At 37.9% G+C, this 20653-nt stretch overlaps 1 protein-coding gene across 1 annotated transcript in view; it reads right to left on the bottom strand.

The window, feature by feature from the left end:
* Positions 1-20653, bottom strand: part of SCP2 (sterol carrier protein 2) — a 93576-nt gene that overhangs the window by 52921 nt on the left and 20002 nt on the right. Inside the window, exons 5-11 of the mRNA XM_084872914.1 lie at positions 20099-20163; positions 18244-18370; positions 13390-13453; positions 11362-11448; positions 9039-9189; positions 5613-5760; positions 1122-1229 (exon numbers count right to left, since the gene is read on the bottom strand). Coding sequence (XP_084729040.1) covers positions 1122-1229; positions 5613-5760; positions 9039-9189; positions 11362-11448; positions 13390-13453; positions 18244-18370; positions 20099-20163 — 750 coding nt within the window. The remainder of the gene's footprint in view (positions 1-1121; positions 1230-5612; positions 5761-9038; positions 9190-11361; positions 11449-13389; positions 13454-18243; positions 18371-20098; positions 20164-20653) is intronic.

Below are 20653 nucleotides of genomic sequence, written 5' to 3'. Positions count from 1 at the left end.
ATGGGAGTAATGTAAATATTCTGCTGTAAAAATCCCTGACATTTTATGTGAAGTATTATAATGTTATTTGAAGATAGACTGTGATAAATTTAAAGATCATTTGTAAATTCTAGAGCAAACACTAAGGAATAAGAAAAAAGAAATAATCCAATAAAAGAGAGAAAATAAAATACTAAAAATTACCCAATTAATAAAAAGATAGCATAAAAAAGACAAAGGAACCAAAGAACAGATAAGACAGAAAACAAAAAGCAAGGTGGCACATTATACTGCAACTACCTGTGTGTAAATATTTTACTGTCTCTCCCTCTTCCTCTCCATCTATCTACGTACATCTATTTCTCTACTAAATTATAAAGCTCACTAAATGTGAGTGATAAACAGCAATAAACCAAAATTAACTGCTGTAATGAATACTAGTACACTATTAATCCTAACATATGTATTTTGGAATCTTGGAATTTATAAAATTTTGCTAAATTAACTAATTCAAATGTAAGATAATATGGAAAAATATAAAACTCACCTATCTATATAAAAATAAGTCCCAGAATTTGAATACTAAGTTATTTTAGAAATTTCTTTGTATAATTCCTTCATTTTATAATTAATGAAACTAGGAATTAAAGTGATTGAGTAACTGGTAATTAATCAAAAAGAGTCACACGACCAGTCAGTAGTACAGCCATAATAAAATTCACATTTCATAAGTTCTAGTTCAGTTCTCTCAAAAGAAAAAAATTTCCTTGCAACACCAACCACATATATAACTATATATAATTAAGGTGTTCATTTCAAATGATTCATATCTAGCAGGTCTATCCAGATCTCTATTTGGAAATATCTTGTTAATTAAGTTGTACACCTATTTGAAAATACTCAAACTTTAAGAAATACAAATTGTTAAATTTCGAATATCAACTAATTCAAATTCTCATCAATTAATCAAGGTCACTGAAGTATCCTGTACTTAAAGAAAAATAAAATAATGCTTTGGCTAAACAATTATTTAAAGCACTCACTACCAAGTTTAGAGAATACAATTTTTAAATCAATGACTAATCATTCACACCTACACCAAATGATAACAAAAAGTATGTGAACTCTCTGAGCAGCATTACCTGTAGCTCCTAGTGGGTGTCCCTTTGAAATCAATCCACCACTAGGATTTATGACCCACTTTCCTCCATAAGTATTATCTCCTCTATCAACCAGTTTTCCACCTTGTCCTATAGAAGGGAAAATATATTCACAAATGTTAGAAATAATACTGAAACAAATTATTTGTTTTTTAAATTTCCATAGAGCCACGAATTTCTTACAGCAAACATTTCTTAACAGCTCAAGCTAACATCAAATTGATGTAAGCACATTTAAAATTTAGGTAATAAATATTGAGTAATAAAGGCATATATTTTCTGAACATTTCCTATATGAAAAAAGCATCTATTTTTTTCATTGATTATGTTAAAATATGTACACAGATAATTTAATAAAAAAATGTAAGAAAAAAAGAAAATGCATGTAATAAAACTAATTCAGGCAGGATATTAATCTTGTGTAAAAAAGATAAAAGCATGTTAAAGCCTGATTGTAAAATATTAATGTGATAAACCATCATAAAACTTCACATATGCCCTTAAAAAAAAAAAAAGCATCTATTAATTCCTAAGAGTTCTTGGCTTCCAAAATTGCTACAAGTATAATAGAAATTCAAAGAATCAAAAGAAATGGTTACAATACTATAACTAAATTATATCCGTTTTAAAAATTTATAACTTTGCCAAATTATATTCATTTCCCTACATTTTTAACTGTACTCTCATATACCATACAAATATTCTTAATAAACAGGAAAGAGGGAGGGAGAGGGACAGAAAAAAGAGCACTTTATGAAATAAAGGGAAATGGCTGAAAATACTGTTGAGCCATAAATGTAAACTTAAAAAAAATTACATTACATGCTTAGCAACTTCAACATGCCTATAAATTCCCATGACATCCTCCCAAATGGTAAAAAGGTAAATAAAAAGCATGCATTGTATCAATTATTCCTCCAGATGATATTTCTGATAAAGTGATGAGAGGTGAAATCTTGAGGTAATGAGGATAATGGTGGTTGTCAGAGGCAGCTAATAGCTTTTAAGCACTCATTCTGTCAGGCCTTAATTCTAATTATTTCACATGTACTTGCATTATTTAATAATCAAATCTAATCAAGATATAATTAACATATAACATTATATTAGTTTCAAGTATACATCATAATGAATCCATATTTGTCTATATTGTGAAATGACCACGATAAGTCTAGTTAACATCCATCCCCAAATGTAGTTACAAAACTTACTTTTCTTATGATGTTAATTTTGAAAATCTATATTCTTAGCAACTTTCAAATATACAATACAGTATTATTAACTAGTAGAGACCCAGTGCGTGAAATTTGTGCACTCAGGGTGGGGGGGTTTTCCTCAGCCTGGACTGCACCCTCTTGCAGTCCAGGAGCCCTCAGGGGATGTCCAGAGGCCGGCAGTCAATCTTCCTTAGCGCTGCCCTGGAAGTGGAGGAGGCTCCCGCCACGGCCACTTCGTTTGCCAGCCGTCAGCCGGGCTTCTGGCTGAGCGGCGCTCCCCCACGGGAGCGCAGGGGGCAGCTCCTGCATTGAGCATCTGTCCCCTGGTGGCCAGTGTGCGTCATAGTGACCGGTCATTTCGCCTTTCATTCAATTTGCATATTAGCCTTTTATTATATAGGATAGTCACCATGTAATGTAGTAATACATTGCATACCCCATGACTTATTTATTTTATAACTGGAAGTTTGTACATTTTTACTTACTTTCATTCATTTTGCCCAATTGCCCAATACCCCAACCCTCACCTCTGACAACCGCCAATATGTTCAGTGTACATATGAGCTTGGTTTTTTGTTTTGTTTTGTTTTGTTTTCAAGTTCCATTAACTGAGACCTCATGTAAATGAGATCATTTGGTATTTGTCTTTCTCTGACTTATTTCACTTAGCATGATGCCCTCAAGGTCCATCCGGGTTAACGCAAATGGCAAGATTTTCATTCTTTTTTATAGTTAAATAATATTCCATTAGGAAATTTTCCAAATAAAACTAAATAAATGGAAATGCATACCACCTAATGGACTGGAAGATTCAACATTGTTAAGCTGACAACTGGCTCTAAATGGATCTATAGATTCAAAGAAGTCTCAATGAAAATTCCAGCAAGTTTTTATAGAAATTGACAAACTAATTCTAACATGTGCTTAGAGATGCATAGGACCTAAAATAACTAAAATTATTTTTGAAAAGAACAAAGTCGGCCCTGGCCAGTGTGGCTCAGTTGGTTGGAGCATCATCTCATACACCAGTGGTCGGCAAACCACGGCTCGTGAGCCACATGCTGCTCTTTGGCCCCTGGACTGAGGCTCTTCCACAAAATGCCACAGCCTAGGGGAGTCTATTTTGAAGAAGTGGCATTAGAAGAAGTTTAAGTTTAAAAAATTTGGCTTACAAAATAAATTTCAATCGTTGTACTGTTGATATTTGGCTCTGTTGACTAATGAGTTTGCCAACCACTGCCATACACCAAAAGGTGGCGGGTTCAATTTCCAGTCAGGGAACACTCAGGTTGCAGGTTTGATCCCTGGTTGGGGCACATGCGGAAGGCAACTAATCAGTGTTTCTCTCTCGCATCAATGTTTCTTTCTTTCCCTCTCCCTCTCCCTGTTCTCTCTCTCTCTCTCTCTCTCTCTCTCTCTCTCTCTCTCTCTCTCTCTCTCTCTCTGTCTCTCTCTCTGTCTCTCTGTCTCTCTCTCTCTCTCTCTCTCTCTCTCTCTCTCTGTCTCTCTCTCTCTCTGTATCTATCTCTCTCTGTCTCTTCCTCTCTCTCTAAAATCAATAAAAAGCATATCTTCAGGTGAGGAAATAAATAAGTTTTTCAAAAAAGACTAAAGTTGGAGAACTTATCTTATTTGATTTCAAGACTTGCTATTCACTACAGTACTATATAATTAATTACAGTAGCCAAAATAATTTGGTATTGGTAAAAAGATAAAAATGTAGATCAGGCCGAAACCGGTTTGGCTCAGTGGATATAGCATTGGTCTGCGGACTGAAAGGTCCCGGGTTCGATTCCAGTCAAGGGCATGTACCTTGGTTGCAGGCACATCCCCAGGAGGCAGCTGATCGATGATTCTCATCGATGTTTCTAACTCTCTATCCCTCTCTCTTCCACTCTGTAAAAAAATCAATAATATATATATATATATATTTATATTTTAAATGTAGATAAGCCCAGGCCAGGGTGGGTGATTTGGTTGAGCATCGCCACCAGTTCAATCCCCAGTCGGGCACATGCCCAGGTTGCAGGTTCAGTCCCCAGTTGGGGTATATATGGGAGGCAACTGATTGATGTTTCTCTCTCACATCTCTCTGTCTCTCTCCCTTCCTATCTCTCTAAAAAAATCAAAAATATATATATATTTTTAAAAAAGAATGAAGATCAATGGAACAGAAGAAAGGGTCCATCACATATATATGGGCAATTGACTTTTAACAAAGGTTCCAATGCAATTCAATGTGGAGAAAAAGTCTTTTCAGCAAGTAGTGCTGGATATGTGTATAAAATAAAAAAGATTTATATTGACTTTTATTTTACACCATCTATATAAATTTACTCAAAGTGGATTTTATGCTTAAATATAACATCTAAATCTATAAAATTAGAAATAAAAACAGAAGATAATCTTTATGACCTTGACATAGGCAGAAGTTTCTTAGAGTATAAAAAGACACAAACCATTAAAAATATTGATAATTTGCATTTCATCAAAATTTTAAAAAGCTGTTTTTCAAGCAACACTATTAATAAAACAAAACAAGGCACAGCCTGGGAGAAAATGTTCACAGCATACACATATCAGACCAATGGCTTTATCCAGAATTTATATATACATTCTTACAACTCTTAAAGAAGGCAAACAACCCAATAATTAAAGGGCAAAAGTTCTGAACAGACACTTTACACAAAAAATACATGTATGACCACATAAAAAATGCTAACATCATTAGTCATCAGTGATATGAAAATAAGACATACTACATACTCTTTAAAATGGCTAAACTTTTAAAAACTGACCCCATCAAGAATTGGTAAGAATGTAAAGCAACTAAAACTGAAATATATACATTGCTGGTAGTAATGCAAAATGGTACAACCACCTTAAACATGAAAATAAAAAATCCTCCAGATCCCACAAACTAGTCTTTCCATTTTTCTTTCTTCAAACACAATTTGAAATATCAAAGTACAAGTGTAATTTTATATCCTTCTTTTCCCCCCTCCCCCACTTAACAGAACATTAAAAATATCCCTGACTTACATAATACAAATTATTTGTATACCCTGTTATTTCACTGTTGGTATTATGTAAAACTACAGGTTCTAAAAGTCCAGTATCGAGGTAGCTTACATTCACTTTGCAGTGTGGCAGAGGCAACATGGAGGGGAAAGCAACTATGAATTCTTTTCTTTATCGTGAAAATGAAAATTTATCAGAGAAACTAAGTTAATATGCATCTCATGAAAGATAGTACCTTCTGGACAGAGTCCCAATGCTTCATAAGAAATGAGTTCGTTAGTAGAAAAGCAATCATGAAGTTCTATTACATCAATATCACTTGGTCTCAGGCCAGATTTCTCATAGCACTTTCTGGCAGCTTCTTTAGTCATATCAAAGCCAACCTAAAACCAAAATCACATATAAATAAAGAAAATGCATCAAAACTGGAACTTTTATATAAGGACTAAAGGCCTGGTGCACAGATTCATGCACCAGTAGGGTCCTTGGGTTGGCCTGTGGGGATAGGGCTGAAACTAGATCTCTGACATCCCCTGAGGGGTCCCGGATTGCAAGAGGGCGGTTCTTGTGTAAAGCACCCCAGAATCGGGATCCCTCCTCTCTGGTTCCAGGTGCATCACCAAGAACCACAGCTACCAAGTCACCACAGCTCGGCAGCTCCTGCCTTGAGCATCTGCCCCCTGGTGGTCAATGCATATGATGGCTACCAGTTATATCAGCTGTTATGGAATGGTCAGCTGGTGAAACAGTCAACTGGTCGACCAGTCGCTTAGTCTTTTATAAATATAGATTATATGAGATTAATAGGCATAAACTTAACAGCTGAAAATTGGCCACACATATTGAAATAACTATTGATTCTATTTTTTAAATATATTTTATTAATTTTTTACAGAGAACAAGGGAGGGGGATAAAGAGTTAGAAACATTGATGAGAGAGAAACACCAATCAGCTGCCTCCTGTACCTCCCCTACTGGGGTTGTGTCTGCAACCAAGGTACATACCCTTGACCAGAATCAAACCTGGGACCCTTCAGTCCGCAGGCTGATACTCTATCCACTGAGTCAAACCAGTTAGGGCTGATTCTATATTTTACAGAGAGTCCAAATAAAAGTATATTCAGGAGGGAAAATACACATATTAAGTCTGGTACTATAAAAGATGAAATTTAAAACCAAATAGATAAAATCAAATATATAAAAGGACTTATAATTCTATAGGACATATGTTAAGTTATAAAACTCTATTCATTCACAATGTATAGTTGTGGTAAACAGGCTGAAGAGATTTATCAACAGATCATTATGATTCAGATACACTTAAAAATAATGGGAGAATTTTTATCTATATTATAAAAGGCCAGTGGCCATAACGCTGGAACAACCAAATGACAAGTCACCAGGAGGTGCATGGAGCACCTCTTGGTCCCTCCCCCATGGCCCACAGACTTTGATCACAGTAAGGCGGGCTGCAGGCAGGCGGGGCAGAAAATGAGCAAATGTGGAGGGTGAGTGGGTGGGGCTATGAGCACAGCACAGCAAGTGGGCGGGACCACACGATTTCATAAGCTGGACCTCTAGTATGAAAATAAACAATCTTCACCAGCTGACATGTCTCTGTGGTTGAGTGTTGACCTATGAACCAGGAATTCACAGTTTGATTCTCAGTCAGGGCACATGCCCAGGTTGCGGACTCGATCCCCAGTGTGAGGCATGCAGGAGGCAGCCAATTAATGATTCTCTCTAATCATTGATGTTTCTCTCTCTTTCTCTCTCTCCCTCTCCCATCCTCTCTGAGATCAATAAAAATATATACTTAAAAAAAAGAAAGAAAATAAATAATATTTTTTTAGGGATTCAAAAACATTTTTTCAAAACCAATGCTCTTAACACCTCTTTGATCTCAGATAATAACATGCAAACTGAACTTTTCTCCATAGAATAAAACTATGGCATAGCCCTAGCCAGTATGGCTCAGTGGATAGAGCATCAGCCTGTAACTGAAAGGTCCCAGGTTCAATTCTGGTCAAGGGCACATGCCCGGGGTTGTCGGCTTGATCCACAGTGAGGGACTTGCAGGAGGCAGCAGATCCATAATTCTCTTCATCGTGGATGTTTCTATCTCTCTCTCCTTCTTCCTTCCTCTCTGAAATCAATAAAAATATATTATTAAAAAAAACTATAGCATAGTGGCAAATGTACTATAATTAGAAAACCTAAATATAAGTTTCACCTCTACCACACCCTAGCACCTTAGCTTTGTGATCTTGGGCAAGTTATAGGGACATTTTCAAATTCTGAGCATTGTTGTAAAAATTTGTAAACTGTAGTTTAGCATTTATGATTGTTTATTGCTACTATGGTAGATTTTATATATATATATATATATATATATATATATATATATATGCCTTATTATATCTATATATATAAAAGGCTAATATGCAAAGTGTCCCCTTAGGAGTTCGACCAGGAGACTGGGTGTTTGATCAGTTGCTATGATGTATGCTGACCACAGGCAGCACAGAATGAAGGCCCCAACTGGCAGCTAGAAGGCCCCAATTGTCCCTGAGCGTCGGCCAGGCCTAGGGACCCTACCTGTGCATGAATTTCATGCACCAGGCCTCTAGTGTGTGTGTATATATATATATATATATATATATATATATATATATGCCTAATATACAAAGTTCCCCCTTGGGAGTTCGACCGAGTGGGAATTCCATTTCTCGCTATGATGTGTGCTGACCACCAGGGGCAGCACAGAACGAAGGAAGGCCCGGGCTAGCAGGAGGAAGCTTATCAATGATTCTATCTCATCATTGATGTTTCTCTCTCTCTCTCTCTCTCCCTTCCTCTCTAAAATCTATAAAATATATTTAAAAATAGTTTTTTTGAAGTGTCAATAAAGTTCCCTGAAAAAAAATCTTTGTTTTCCCCTTCACTTTGTAAACTTGGAGTTCTAAGCATATTTAGCCAATTCAAAATAAAAATAAAAAGCACATCTAGTTAATTAAAAGTTATCATAACAAAACCAGTTTGGCTCAGTGGATAGAGCGTCGGTCTGCGGACTGAAAGGTCCCAGGTTCGATTCTGGTCAAGGACATGTACATTAGTTGCGGGCACATCCCCAGTAGGGGATGTGCAGGAGGCAGCTGATTGATGTCTCTCTCTCATCGATGTTTCTAGCTCTCTATTCCTCTCTGTAAAAAATCAATAAAATATATATTTTAAATAAATAAATAAAGTTATTATATAATGTTATATGACTCTATTCCAGGAAGTATATGTTCTCATCAGTTATTTCCCCCTAAAACAGTGGTCGACAAACTCATTAGTCAACAGAGCCAAATATCAACAGTATAACAATTGAAATTTCTTTTGAGAGCCAAATTTTTTAAACGTAAACTTATTCTAACACAACTTCTTCAAAATAGACTTGCCCAGGCCGTGGTATTTTGTGGAAGAGCCACACTCAAGAGACGCATGTGGCTCGCAAGCCGCAGTTTGCCGACCACAGCCCTAACAGATTCTTAAGGATGGGTTATAATATTAGATTTCCTAAACTGTTTTTCAAGTAAATTAATCCAGAGCCTATAGCAACCTTGAAATCCTTAAACAAAAATCCTTGATTGTTAATAAAACAGAACTTTAGATGTACCATTTTAATAACGCTATTTTCTTCAAATGAGCTTGGCAAATCAGTCATCATCTCCTGTGCCAGAATCTCCACAGCTTTGGACTGAAGGCCATACTTCTGTACAAATTCTTCACTCGCCAAAATTGCTGCAGCAGCACCATCGGAAGTGGGACTAAGAGGAGATAAAAGTAAGTATTTACACCTGGTCCACCTCAACCCTAAGATCTCAGACTAGCGGTTCTTTCTGGGACAAGAGGTGGCTGAGTGTGCTTGATGGTCCCTGGATGGTCTTCTTTGTGATATCTACAGTTAAATCTTACCTGTGCTTCCCTCCGGAGGGCTGAACCTCTATCAAGAACTTAAATGCTGTCAGTCACTGCTTAGTCTCTGCGAATCTCTCTCAAAAAGTTCTTAATGCAAAGAAGCCTGGACTTGCTCTTGTAGGTACATGTAGCATCTTCTGGTGACTTCTGAGACGTATGGAAGGTCATTCCTATCCCAGTATAGTGCAGATTCTGCCGTAGGGCTAACTAGCTCCAACTCTGCTATCTCCCAAACCGCTCAGCCTTAGAATCCTTTCGAAAACTGGAAAAGGATGGAATAGGCGATACCAGAAAGTCCATGCTTTGGTTAAGTCTCTTGAGATCTCCTTAAAATAGATCCTTCCTTTAGAGTAAGCTGTGAAGGAAGGTGACAAATGACTGAGCCTTCTGCAAGTTCGGCCGGACTTCATACATGGGCAGACCCTCGTATTGTAAGAGACAACAGCTGGCCCTACTTGTTCACCTGCATCCCAGCCGGTATCTCCAGGGTGCAACCAGGTGATACCCTGGCACAGGCAGGGCCTCTGCAGTGCTAACTCAGTATTCTAGGAAATAAATATTGTCAAGCAATTTTTAAGATATAACTGTTACTGCCAAAACCGGTTTGGCTCAGTGGATAGAGCGTAGGCCTGCAGACTAAAAGGGCCCAGGTTCGATTCCGGTCAAAGGAATATACCTTGGTTGTGGGCACATCCCCAGTAGGGGGTGTGCAGGAGGCAGCTGATCGATGACTCTCTCTCATCGATGTTTCTAACTCTATCCCTCTCCCTTACTCTCTGTAAAAAAAAACAATAAAATATATATTTTTTTAAAAAGATATAACTGTTACCATTATTAGAGCTATGATTTTTTTTCTTGGTTTATGCTTACTCTTAGCTACTATGTCAGAATAAAATTTCCTACAGTCGAAGCATACAGCAGGGAAAACAAAGGGCAAAATCTTGGGACTTCAGTGGCCTCCTAAGTCATATTTAAATGAATAAATACACTTAAAATAAAGTAGTAGAAGTCATGAAAGAAGAAAGTAAAATATATAATTTTCCAAGAGAGGAGACAGTCTTCTCTAAGCAGGAGAAGGAAGGAAGGGTACTCACTCCAGAGCGAGGACTACATTTGTTACCCTTGTAATTAGCTGGTGATTGATAATAGAGAGGAGTGAAAAGAAGGCCAGACATTATAAGCATGTTCATCAGGGCTGCCTCACCATTCCCAGGGAACCACCAGTCCATTCCCTGTAGATCATTGGGGGAAGGGACTGGGCAAAGGGGGAATGTACAGTCAAGTGGGGGTGGGTGACATAGGAGAAAGATTAACACAGCGATGCTCAGGTAGGCTAAACAGCCATTTCAGAGGGTGTACTGCTTCTTGCATTGCCCTATAGTCCTGACAGTTAGGGAAGGTGTTTGCCGTCAATCTTGCCTGGAACAGAGGAAACGACTAGAGGGAATGGAGCCACTGCAAGTATGGGAAATCTAAGAAGGTTAAAATTTGCAGACAAAGGAATTCTATCTCTTGCTCCCCTTGCTTTGCTCCTGCTTCCTTGCACTTCTCCATGTTCCCTCCATCACCATGTGGCCCTAGAAGACACATGGCCCAGAGCCACGCGAACCCCACACTCAATGAACCGCAGCTGGGAACACAAGCTAAGATGGCCTGATGCTAAAATGGTCTGTGCAAGTATAGAACAGAGGCTCCGGGCAGTGACTTTAATCCTAGCCCTGCTGAAGACACAGCTGGACGTTTTCCTTGGCGGGACGCAGGGAGATGGGACCTTGGAAATTCAGGGCCCTAATCCCACGCAAATAAATATCCCTCCTTCTGAAAATTCCTTTTCTTGTGACATTGCAAGAAGCCCACTTCCACCAACAGGTGGGGACAGAGAGAACACCTCACTGACAAAGCATTAGTAGTTCTATAGAAAAAGATACAGGAAAGATATATCCAGATTCAGAGCCGAAGGTTTACCCAAGTGGGGAAGGGAGAAGCAATAACTTCAATAAGTATTAAAATGTTTTTCTTACCAACACTGTAAGACAGTCAGAAAATCAAAAACTTTTCGAGAAGTCATCACTTCATCTAAACTGTATTCCTTTTGGAACTGGGAATACCTAAATGTTTAAATGCAAAACAAGTAGTTATAGAATTTTAGGGAGCAATTACAATTTTTTTTATTGAAGATGTTCTGGTCTAGAAGTTAAAGAGAGAAAAATATGTAAGTTTTCTTTTCAAAACCAAAAGATGGGCTTTTATAAACAGTTGTTTATAATAAAGTTCACTTTTATAAACAAGTTGTTTGAGTTGAATTTTTAAAAAATCCTAACTTCAAAATGCCATATGCTATACAACAAAAATTTGACTAAATTCTGTCGTGGGTCACCCTCATGGAGCTTTTAAAACCTTTGGAACTTCCTGAGTGATAAAAGTGTCTTCGTTATGCTATTAGGGTGATTCTTGTGGGCTTCCTGTTGGGCGGTATGGGGGCCCCCAGGAGTCTGCTTACCAGAAAGAGAAAGACTAACCTTGTGAATACAGGGTTGGGACTTTTCAGCCAGTTTGGCCCAGGGAGAAGAGGGGGGCAGGAGTTTGAGTTCAACCATGTGGCCAATAATTCAATAGAGTATGCCTGTATTATGAAGCAAAACTCTGGGGGGTGAGGGCATGTATGGGAGAGGCTGTGAGGCGGGGGCAATGGTTAGATATGTATACATGTAATACCTTAATAAAAAAAAAAAAATGAAGCCTAATCGGTTTTGCTCAGTGGATAGAGCATCGGCCTGCGGACTGAAGAGTCCCAGGTTCGATTCCGGTCAAGGGCATGTACCTTGGTTGCAGGCACATAACCCAGTAGGATGTGTGCAGGAGGCAGCTGATTGATGTTTCTCTCTCATCAATGTTTCTAACTCTCTATCCCTCTCCCTTCCTATCTGTAAAAGTCAATAAAAAATATTTTTTTTAAATGAAGAAAAAAAAAGAAAGTTACAGACACAGGTCTGAAGGCTCAAGTGGCATGGGTTTTCTCTAATATTATACTGCTTATTACATATTCTCTCTGCCTTTCATTATTCTTATAACTTGTGAGGAAGCCCTTGAGAACAGTTTCTTAGTTCAGCTTTCTTAGAAATATATAACAGGGTATCTCTAATGACTGGTCAGCAAACATAGAATTTTCTTTCTTCACTAGCCAAACAAAGCAAGAAGTTAGCACCTGAAATTTCTGAGCCAAACCTAGAAATTCTTGGCTGTTTCAAAGAGTTTTATATAGTAAGACTCTGATCCAGAAATAACATTTGCCTATTCAACAAAATTGAGAACTTATAAAATGTAATGGAAGATCCAAGAAAATAAGGTACTTAGCAGTCTTATTCATTGCTACATCACTAGCCGATAAAGCAATGGCTTGCACATGGTAGGTACTGAATACATACTATCGAGTGAACAACATTCCCTTAGAACAGTGTTTCCCAAAGTGTGGTACGTGTACCCCCGGGGGTACGGGAAGAGTTTGGTGGGGGTACGCGTTGCACCGGAGTTTGGTGGGGATATGCACTGCACCGTGCTTAGCTGCGCCTAATTCTACGTTCTCATGAGTACGAGGGGTACTCAGCATTATGAAAATTATAGAAGGGGTATACATATGTCAAAAGTTTGGGAAATACTGCCTTAGAAGAATGCTGTAATGAGTGGATAAATGAAAGCCTGCTCAGACACTGGGTTAAATGAGAAAGACTGGGAAGCTTTGATTCCCTGGGGAAATCAAGAGCTGCTCTTTGGAGCCTCAAAGCCAACAAACTGCACTGCTGTGAATTCCTAGTATGTTGGTACAGTTCCTTATAAGTTTCAGGAAATCCAAAGGATTTTTAATGGTTCTCCAAGTAATACACATGATGTAACTTTACTTTAAATGATTTTTTAGGATACGAATAACCATATTATTTTGCCAGAGTAAGAGTTAATGACAGTAGCGTAATTAAAATACATTATTAAAGTTGCATGTTATATAGCAAGATAACTCAGATTTTCACTATATTTCATATATCTGAAATACTTACGGGTTATTAACTGAGTGTTTATGATTTTTCCATCCAATTTTTGCAAAGTGTTCAACTTTAGTTCCTGTAGAGAAATATCTATTAGTGACTTAATGTTTTTCTACTACTTGTGAGCACATATTACAATGGATACTCAATGTCCTGCTACATATTTCTATATTTTCCTTTGCACAGATATCAGGATTGAAGATGTCAATGTATCTCCCTCAATAAGTATTTCTTAATCATTAAACTTGGGTATATTTAATGAGTTGAATCAAATAATAGGCATGCAGGGGGGCAAAAATAGGGTATACAGTTGTTCTTATGGAAAATAATACAATAATTAATAAATAATAATACAAGAATAATCTGTTTCATGTACTCACAACTGCAAACCCATCCTGTATAATATGAAAATAATTCAAACTGGCCTATTCTATCTACTATAACTAGGGTCCAAGTTCAAAAACTAGAAAATATAGCCTGGGACCACATTGGTTTTAAGACACAAAAGCACTGCTAACAATTTTTTAGGAAGTCTGCCAAAACATCCCAAAGCCCCCAGATGAAGTGACTTTTACAGCTTACACTATGCTCCAGGGCCTGCTCTTCTTTCCTATGATAAGACAGAGGGTCTTTTGAGGAGTTACGTCCTAACAAGAAATGTGTTTGTTTTTCAAATTCCTTAACAGAAAGTTTAAAGAATAGTGTCAAGAAAGCAAAAGCAGCCGAAGCCGGTTTGGCTCAATGGATAGAGCATTGGTCTACGGACTGAAAGGTCCCAGGTTTGATTCCGGTCAAGGGCATGTACCTTGGTTGTGGGCACATCCCCAGTAGGGGGTGTGCAAAAGGCAGCTGATGATTCTCTCTCATCTATGTTTCTAACTCTCTATCCCTCTCTCTTCCTCTCTGTAAAAAATAAAACAATAATAAAATATATATTTTATTTTTTTTTAAAGAAAGAAAGCAAAAGCAGGCATATTAATGAGGTAAAATTTGTAAAATGAATTGAATTCTCCTCTGAAGCTAGAAAGACCACGGAAGAGAAGAAGTCGACTGACTGGAGCTAATAATGTTATGTTAAAAACGTCACAGTGGCCAAGCCAGTATGACTCAGAATCTGGAAGTCATGGTTCGATTCCCAGGCAGGGCACCTGCCCAAGTTTTGGGTTCAATCCTGGTGGGGGGGAGGGGAGTGTAGGAGGCAGTCAATTGATGATTCTCTCTCATCATTGATGTTTCCATCTCTCTTTCCCTCTCCCTTTCTCTCCCTGAAATAAAACAAACAAATATATTTTTTTAAATGTCACAGTAATATGGAGAGTCCTCAATTCTGTTTTATCTCTATCTTCTCTGTCAAGGAGAATGATCTTCAGAGCAGAAATAACATAAATATTCTCTCAATTCTAATTTTAAAAAGGGAATAAGGTAGATTCCATTCCACGCTGGTGACTTCATACCAAGAGTGGTGATCAGGAGGCAGACACAAAGAACAAGCCACAGCATATTAATTTCTCTTTTATTGAACCGATGAGAAGATAAAAGGAAACATGGTATCTGGATATCAGCAAGACAATTTTTAGGACATCTTTTGGGATAAGATAAGGAAAGAGTGTAGTGTGGATTTGGGTTTTTTCTTTTGTTTTTGAAGGGGCTTTCCTTTTCGGTGTTGCTAAAAATATAAGGGTTCTTCTGTCAAGTTTAGATAATACTGGCTTAAACAGAATTAAATGGATTTCTTTACAGCAAGATATTAGGAGCCTTTACTATTGCTCCAAATTATGTATTAAGACTGCTCAACAGGGGGTTAAAATTTGAAGCAGTTCCCTGACTGACTCACATTATGGAGTATTTTTTTTTAAATATATTTTATTGATTTTTTTACAGAGAGGAAGAGAGAGGGATAGAGAGTTAGAAACATCGATGAGAGAGAATCATCGATCAGCTGCCTCTTGCACACCCCCGCAACCAAGGTACATGCCCTTGACCGGAATCGAACCCGAGACCTCTCAGTCCGCAGGCCGAAGCTCTATCTACTGAGCCAAACTGGTTTCGGCCATTATGGAGTATTTTATAAGCTTAATATCCCATGGAACACACACTGGGAAATGAAAGACATGGATTAATGATTATAATTCTAGAGAAAAATATCTAGTGATAACTAACCGCTAACCTGATGTGATGAGTGTATAAATGAGCGCCTGGTGAAACACCAAGTTAAATAAGAGAAAGACTTGGAAGCTTTGATTCTCAGGAAAGCCAAGAGCTGCTCCAACTAATATTTCTACCAAAAACTGGATTAGAAAATTAAAAAGGCACTCTCACCAAACTTGAAGATGGAAGTGACCACTATTATGTTAGATCCAAAGAGTCTTCAACAAAGTTCATCAGTGGGATAAATCAGAATATAACTAAACAACTAACTCTATTCTTGATCCCCAAAACAGAGGCCATCACTGACTACCCTGTTTGTTCCCCACTACCCACAAGTATATTACCTTATTTTATTTTCTTCACAGGACTAGTAATTATCTGAAACTATCTTAGTTTTTTTTTTTTTTTTTAATGTATTATTGTCTCTCCCCTACTAGAAATTTAAGCAAAAACCTCAAATCTCATCTGTTTGTTTATTGCCTGAGGGTGAATGCATTAATGTACCTAATTCTTTTTTCTTCCTCAATGTCCATGGCAGTCTGATTTTTGCAGTTTCCTACCATAATAGAAATAGAGAATGTTCCCCTATCCCTTGATTGCAAGTTTGCCATGTAACTTGCTATAGTTAACAACTAAAGTTTCAGAAGGACTTGCATGTTGCAGATTACACTCTGGTGCTTCTGCTTCACCATGGAAAGAATATACCAGGCTTGGTCCTCTAGTCTCAGGTGGAGGAGGTAAGACATATGACCCAGTCAAATAAGACCAGAACAGAGCCTGTAACCAACCATCTCCAGTCATATGATTAACCCAGATAAGAAGAGCTGGCTCCCAGTTAATCTACATACTTGTAAACTATATAATAAATAATTGTTGTTCAAAATCACTGAGTTTTGGGGTGGTTTATTACACAGCAAAATCTAACTAACATACTGATATATTCTAGTGCCTAGAACAGTGCCTGAAATATGAGAGCTCAATAATGTTTTAAGTGAATTATTTAATTGAAAAAGAAATGGACAGGGAATAGCCAAAGAGGTAAGAAAAACCAGGAGAATGAGGTGTCACAGAAGCCAAGATAAAAGATTTTTTTTAAGTGATCAAAGGGTTTAATGCTTCTGTTCAATCAGGTTTGGAAAGTATTTACTGCATGTGGTCAATGGTAGCCTGGAGAAAGGAGGGAAGCAAGATTGGAATCGGTTTTCTAAATGGTAAGAAATCGGCACAAAAAAGAAAATTTCTATAGCTAAAGACTAGCAGTGCTTCTTTATCCAATCCTACCATTCCTCCTTGAAGATTTTTTTGATTCCTTATTTTCGCTCTCAAACTTGGCATATTTTTCCTACAAAGAACAGGAATACTGGTCTGGTTGGCATAGCTCAGGGGTTGAGCATCTACCTATGAACCAGGAGGTCACAGTCCAATTCCCACTCGGGACATATGCCCGGTTGCAGGCTCAATCCCCAGTGTGGGGCATGCAGGAGGCAGCTAATCAATGATTGTCTCTCATAATCAATCTCTCTCTCTCTCTCTCCCTCTCTCTCTCTCTCTCTCTCCTCTAAAATCAATAAAAAATAAAATTGAAAAAGAATAGGAGTGCTGGACTTTCAAGTGAAAATTTTCCTTCTTATCTCACAATACACAACAAGGCACTGGTTTAGTCATACAGTGAAAAATAAAAATCCTATCTGTATTATTCCATGCTTTAACTGGCTAAGTCAGGCCAATTATTCACCATCAGTCAAAAATTAATATGTTTACCTACAAAAGAAAAATCATCCCTAACTGGTTTGGCTCAGTGGATAGAGCCTCGGCCTGCGGACTGAAGGGTCCCAGGTTCGATTCCAGTCAAAGGGCATGTATCTTGGTTGTGGGAACATCCCCAGTAGGGGGCATGCAAGAGGCAGCTGATTGATGTTTCTCTCTCATTGATGTTTCTAACTCGCTGTCCCTCTCCCTTCCGCTCTGCAAAAAATCAATAAAACATATTAAAAAGAGAAAAAAAGAAAAATCAATTATGAAAGTTAAATCTCATAAAATACTATGGAATGACAGATGATAATGTATTAAGTATTAATTTGACAGCCCTGGCTGGTTTGGCTCAGTGGATAGAGTATAGGCCTGTGGACTGAATGGTCCCAGGTTCGATTTCAGTCAAGGGCATGTACCTTGGTTGCAGGCACATCCCCAGAAGGGGAGTGCAGGAGGCAGCTGATCATTGTTTCTCTCTCATCGATATTTCTAACTCTCTATCCCTCTCCCTTCCTCTCTGTAAAAAATCAATAAAATATATTTTTAGTAAATAAATAAAAATTGACAATAAAAACCTGTTACTATAATACAAATAAAATTTGTACTAGAAACAAAATTTCACTATATAAACCTATTACCAAGAGCAAGCTTTGCGTCTCATTATTATTTTTAAACTAATTTACAGTCCACAATTAAAGCAGATAAGATTTATATTAGTTTTCCTATTTCAATTTCTAGGTACTTCCACTATGATGTCCTATATATAAATGTTCTCTACAACTAAGTTCTATACAGACTATTTTTTCAACTTAATGCAAAAACAATTTTATATGTTGTATATCCTGGCACATTCCACAGTTCCTTAGTAAACACCTGTTGTTTCTCATCACAGCTATACAACATGTATACAACATGTAGTATACACCATGTACTAACCAATAAGCCGTAAGGTTTTTTTTAACATACCATATTTTTCCATGTGCTCTTTTCCAGCACCCCCAAACAGCTGAGGAGCAAATGGTGCAGCAGACAATTCATACTTATTTACCAGGACCTCCACATGTTTATCTATTGGATTAGTCCTGTTTGGAGACTAAGAGAGGAAAAACAAAATTTAATAAGCACTTGACATGATAATGTCTCTTACAACTATTACAGTGTTTCTAAGACATTTGCTTATTCTAAGTGCAATGTAAACAAAAAATGGACAATGTGAATAATATCAGTCAGGAAATACTTTGAACAAAAACATGGCATGGAAAGTAATCAATGACCAAAGAGGTATAATTATTTCAAGAAACATTTATAAAGAATCTCAGCTTAGTTGGTATGGCTCAGTGGTTGAGCACTGACCAATGGAGGCCACGGGTTTGATTCCCAGTCATGGGAAAAAATCAATGGGTTGCGGCTCAATCTGCAGTATAGGATGTGCAGGAGGCAACCAATCAATTACTCTCTTTCATCACTGATGTTTCTCTCTCTCTCTCTCTCTCTTTCTCTCTCTCTCTCTCTCTCTCTCTCTCTCTCTCTCTCTCTCTCTCCCTCCCTCCCTCCCTCCTTCCCTCCCTCCCTCCCTCCCCCTTCCTCTCTAAAATCAATAAAAAAAATTTTAAAAAGAACCCCATATGAGCCACTAAAGGTGAAAAAAAACATAAAGTCCCTGCTCATCTGGCATTTACATTTGAGAGGGAGAGGGGTTGAAAGGTGATGAGAACAAAAGTAAATAATCCTATATAATAAATATATAATATGCAAATGGTTGTTACTCCATGAAGCCTAACAACCAACCATACATAATGACCACATCACAGATCAGCAGGAGGGTGGGGCAGGGAGCTACAAGCCAGCAGCAGCAAGCTACAGGAGGAGGCAGGGCAGCAAGCTATGAGGGAGACATGGAAGGGGGCAGAGGGAGCTACAGGAGGGTGGGACAGCAGGCAGACAACTACTGGAGGGCTGCAGCAAGCTACTGGTGAGCTACTGGCACACGGATTCGTGCACAGGACTACTAGTCTATATATATATATATATAAATATATATATATATATATATATATATATATATATATATATATATATATATATATTTATATATATATATATAAAACCCTAATATGCAAATAGACCAAACGGCAGAACAACCAAACAACTGGTCACTGACATGTGCTGACCAATAGGGGGCACGCACAGAACATGGCGGGTTTCAGCAGCAGGCAGCAGAGTGTGGAACATGGTGGGCATTGGCTACAATGGGATGGTGGAGAAGGTGAGCGGGGCAGCCAGACACAGCCACGGCACCGGTCACTGTCATTGGGGCGAGCCTCTGTGGTTACTGAAAATTCTTTGCACCTGCATGCCGTGGTCCACCCGGCATCCACTGGCGGCGCCAGAGCCGCCTCTCACACCAGCTGCTGGCAGCCAGCCCCAATTGCCCCTCAGGGCTTCTCCACCTCCTCCTGCTCCTGGGGGCAATCAGGGCTGACAGCTGCTGTCAGGGACCATGGGAGGGCACCAGGGCATGTATGACCCATCTCGCTCAGTCCTGATCTGCCAGATCCCAGCAGCAAGCTAATCTACCAGTTGGAGCGTGTGTCCCCTGGTGGTCAGTGCACATCATAGCAAGCGGCTGAGTAACCTTAGTATGTTATTAACATATTACACTTTGATTGGTTGAAGGGACAACCTTATGACTGGACACTTACCATATAGGCCTTTAATATAGGATGTTGCTTATTTACAGGAGCTATTTATGGCAGTATGATGAGCAAAGCTTTTCTTATAGTGTCATAACAACTCCAAAATAATAGTAAATGAGACCTACCCCTATTGAAAGAGACCCCTTCTCCATCTTCTCAAAGCCAAGAGCCAAGACACAATCTGCCACACCTGGAAAGAAAATTATTTTGAAATTTTTAATTTCTAGACATTCAACAAAATACATTAAATACTCCAATTTTTAAAAATATGTCAACTTATATAAAATTTAAAAATATACTATAATCCTATAATTTTTTAATAAGTGAAAAATTAGGGGAAATTCTTAAATGCTACTAGGTAAGAGGGAAAAAAATCAAGAAAGTGTTTCATTGTTTCTTTGATCTTCAATGTTAATAAGACTTGATTAATGTGAAATATGTTTCAGTGAACAATGAATATGAATAAGTAATTTTTAATGTTAAACCATTACATTAATACATTTATTTTAAAAGGAATCATGATCAAAATATCAACAGAATAATTTTTGGAGGGTAGGGCACTTAAAAAAAAATGATGTTAAAGTTCAACAGAACAGCAAAACAAGACAGAATTGACAAAAGTTGTCTTTAAAAAAGAAAGAAAAATAACAAGGCAGAGGGGACAGGAGATACTAGCATTG

Source organism: Pipistrellus hanaki (assembly GCF_964339955.1).
Source record: "Pipistrellus hanaki genome assembly, chromosome: 2".
In the NCBI taxonomy this organism is placed as follows: domain Eukaryota; kingdom Metazoa; phylum Chordata; class Mammalia; order Chiroptera; family Vespertilionidae; genus Pipistrellus; species Pipistrellus hanaki.
This window is presented reverse-complemented; position numbering and strand designations above follow the sequence as displayed.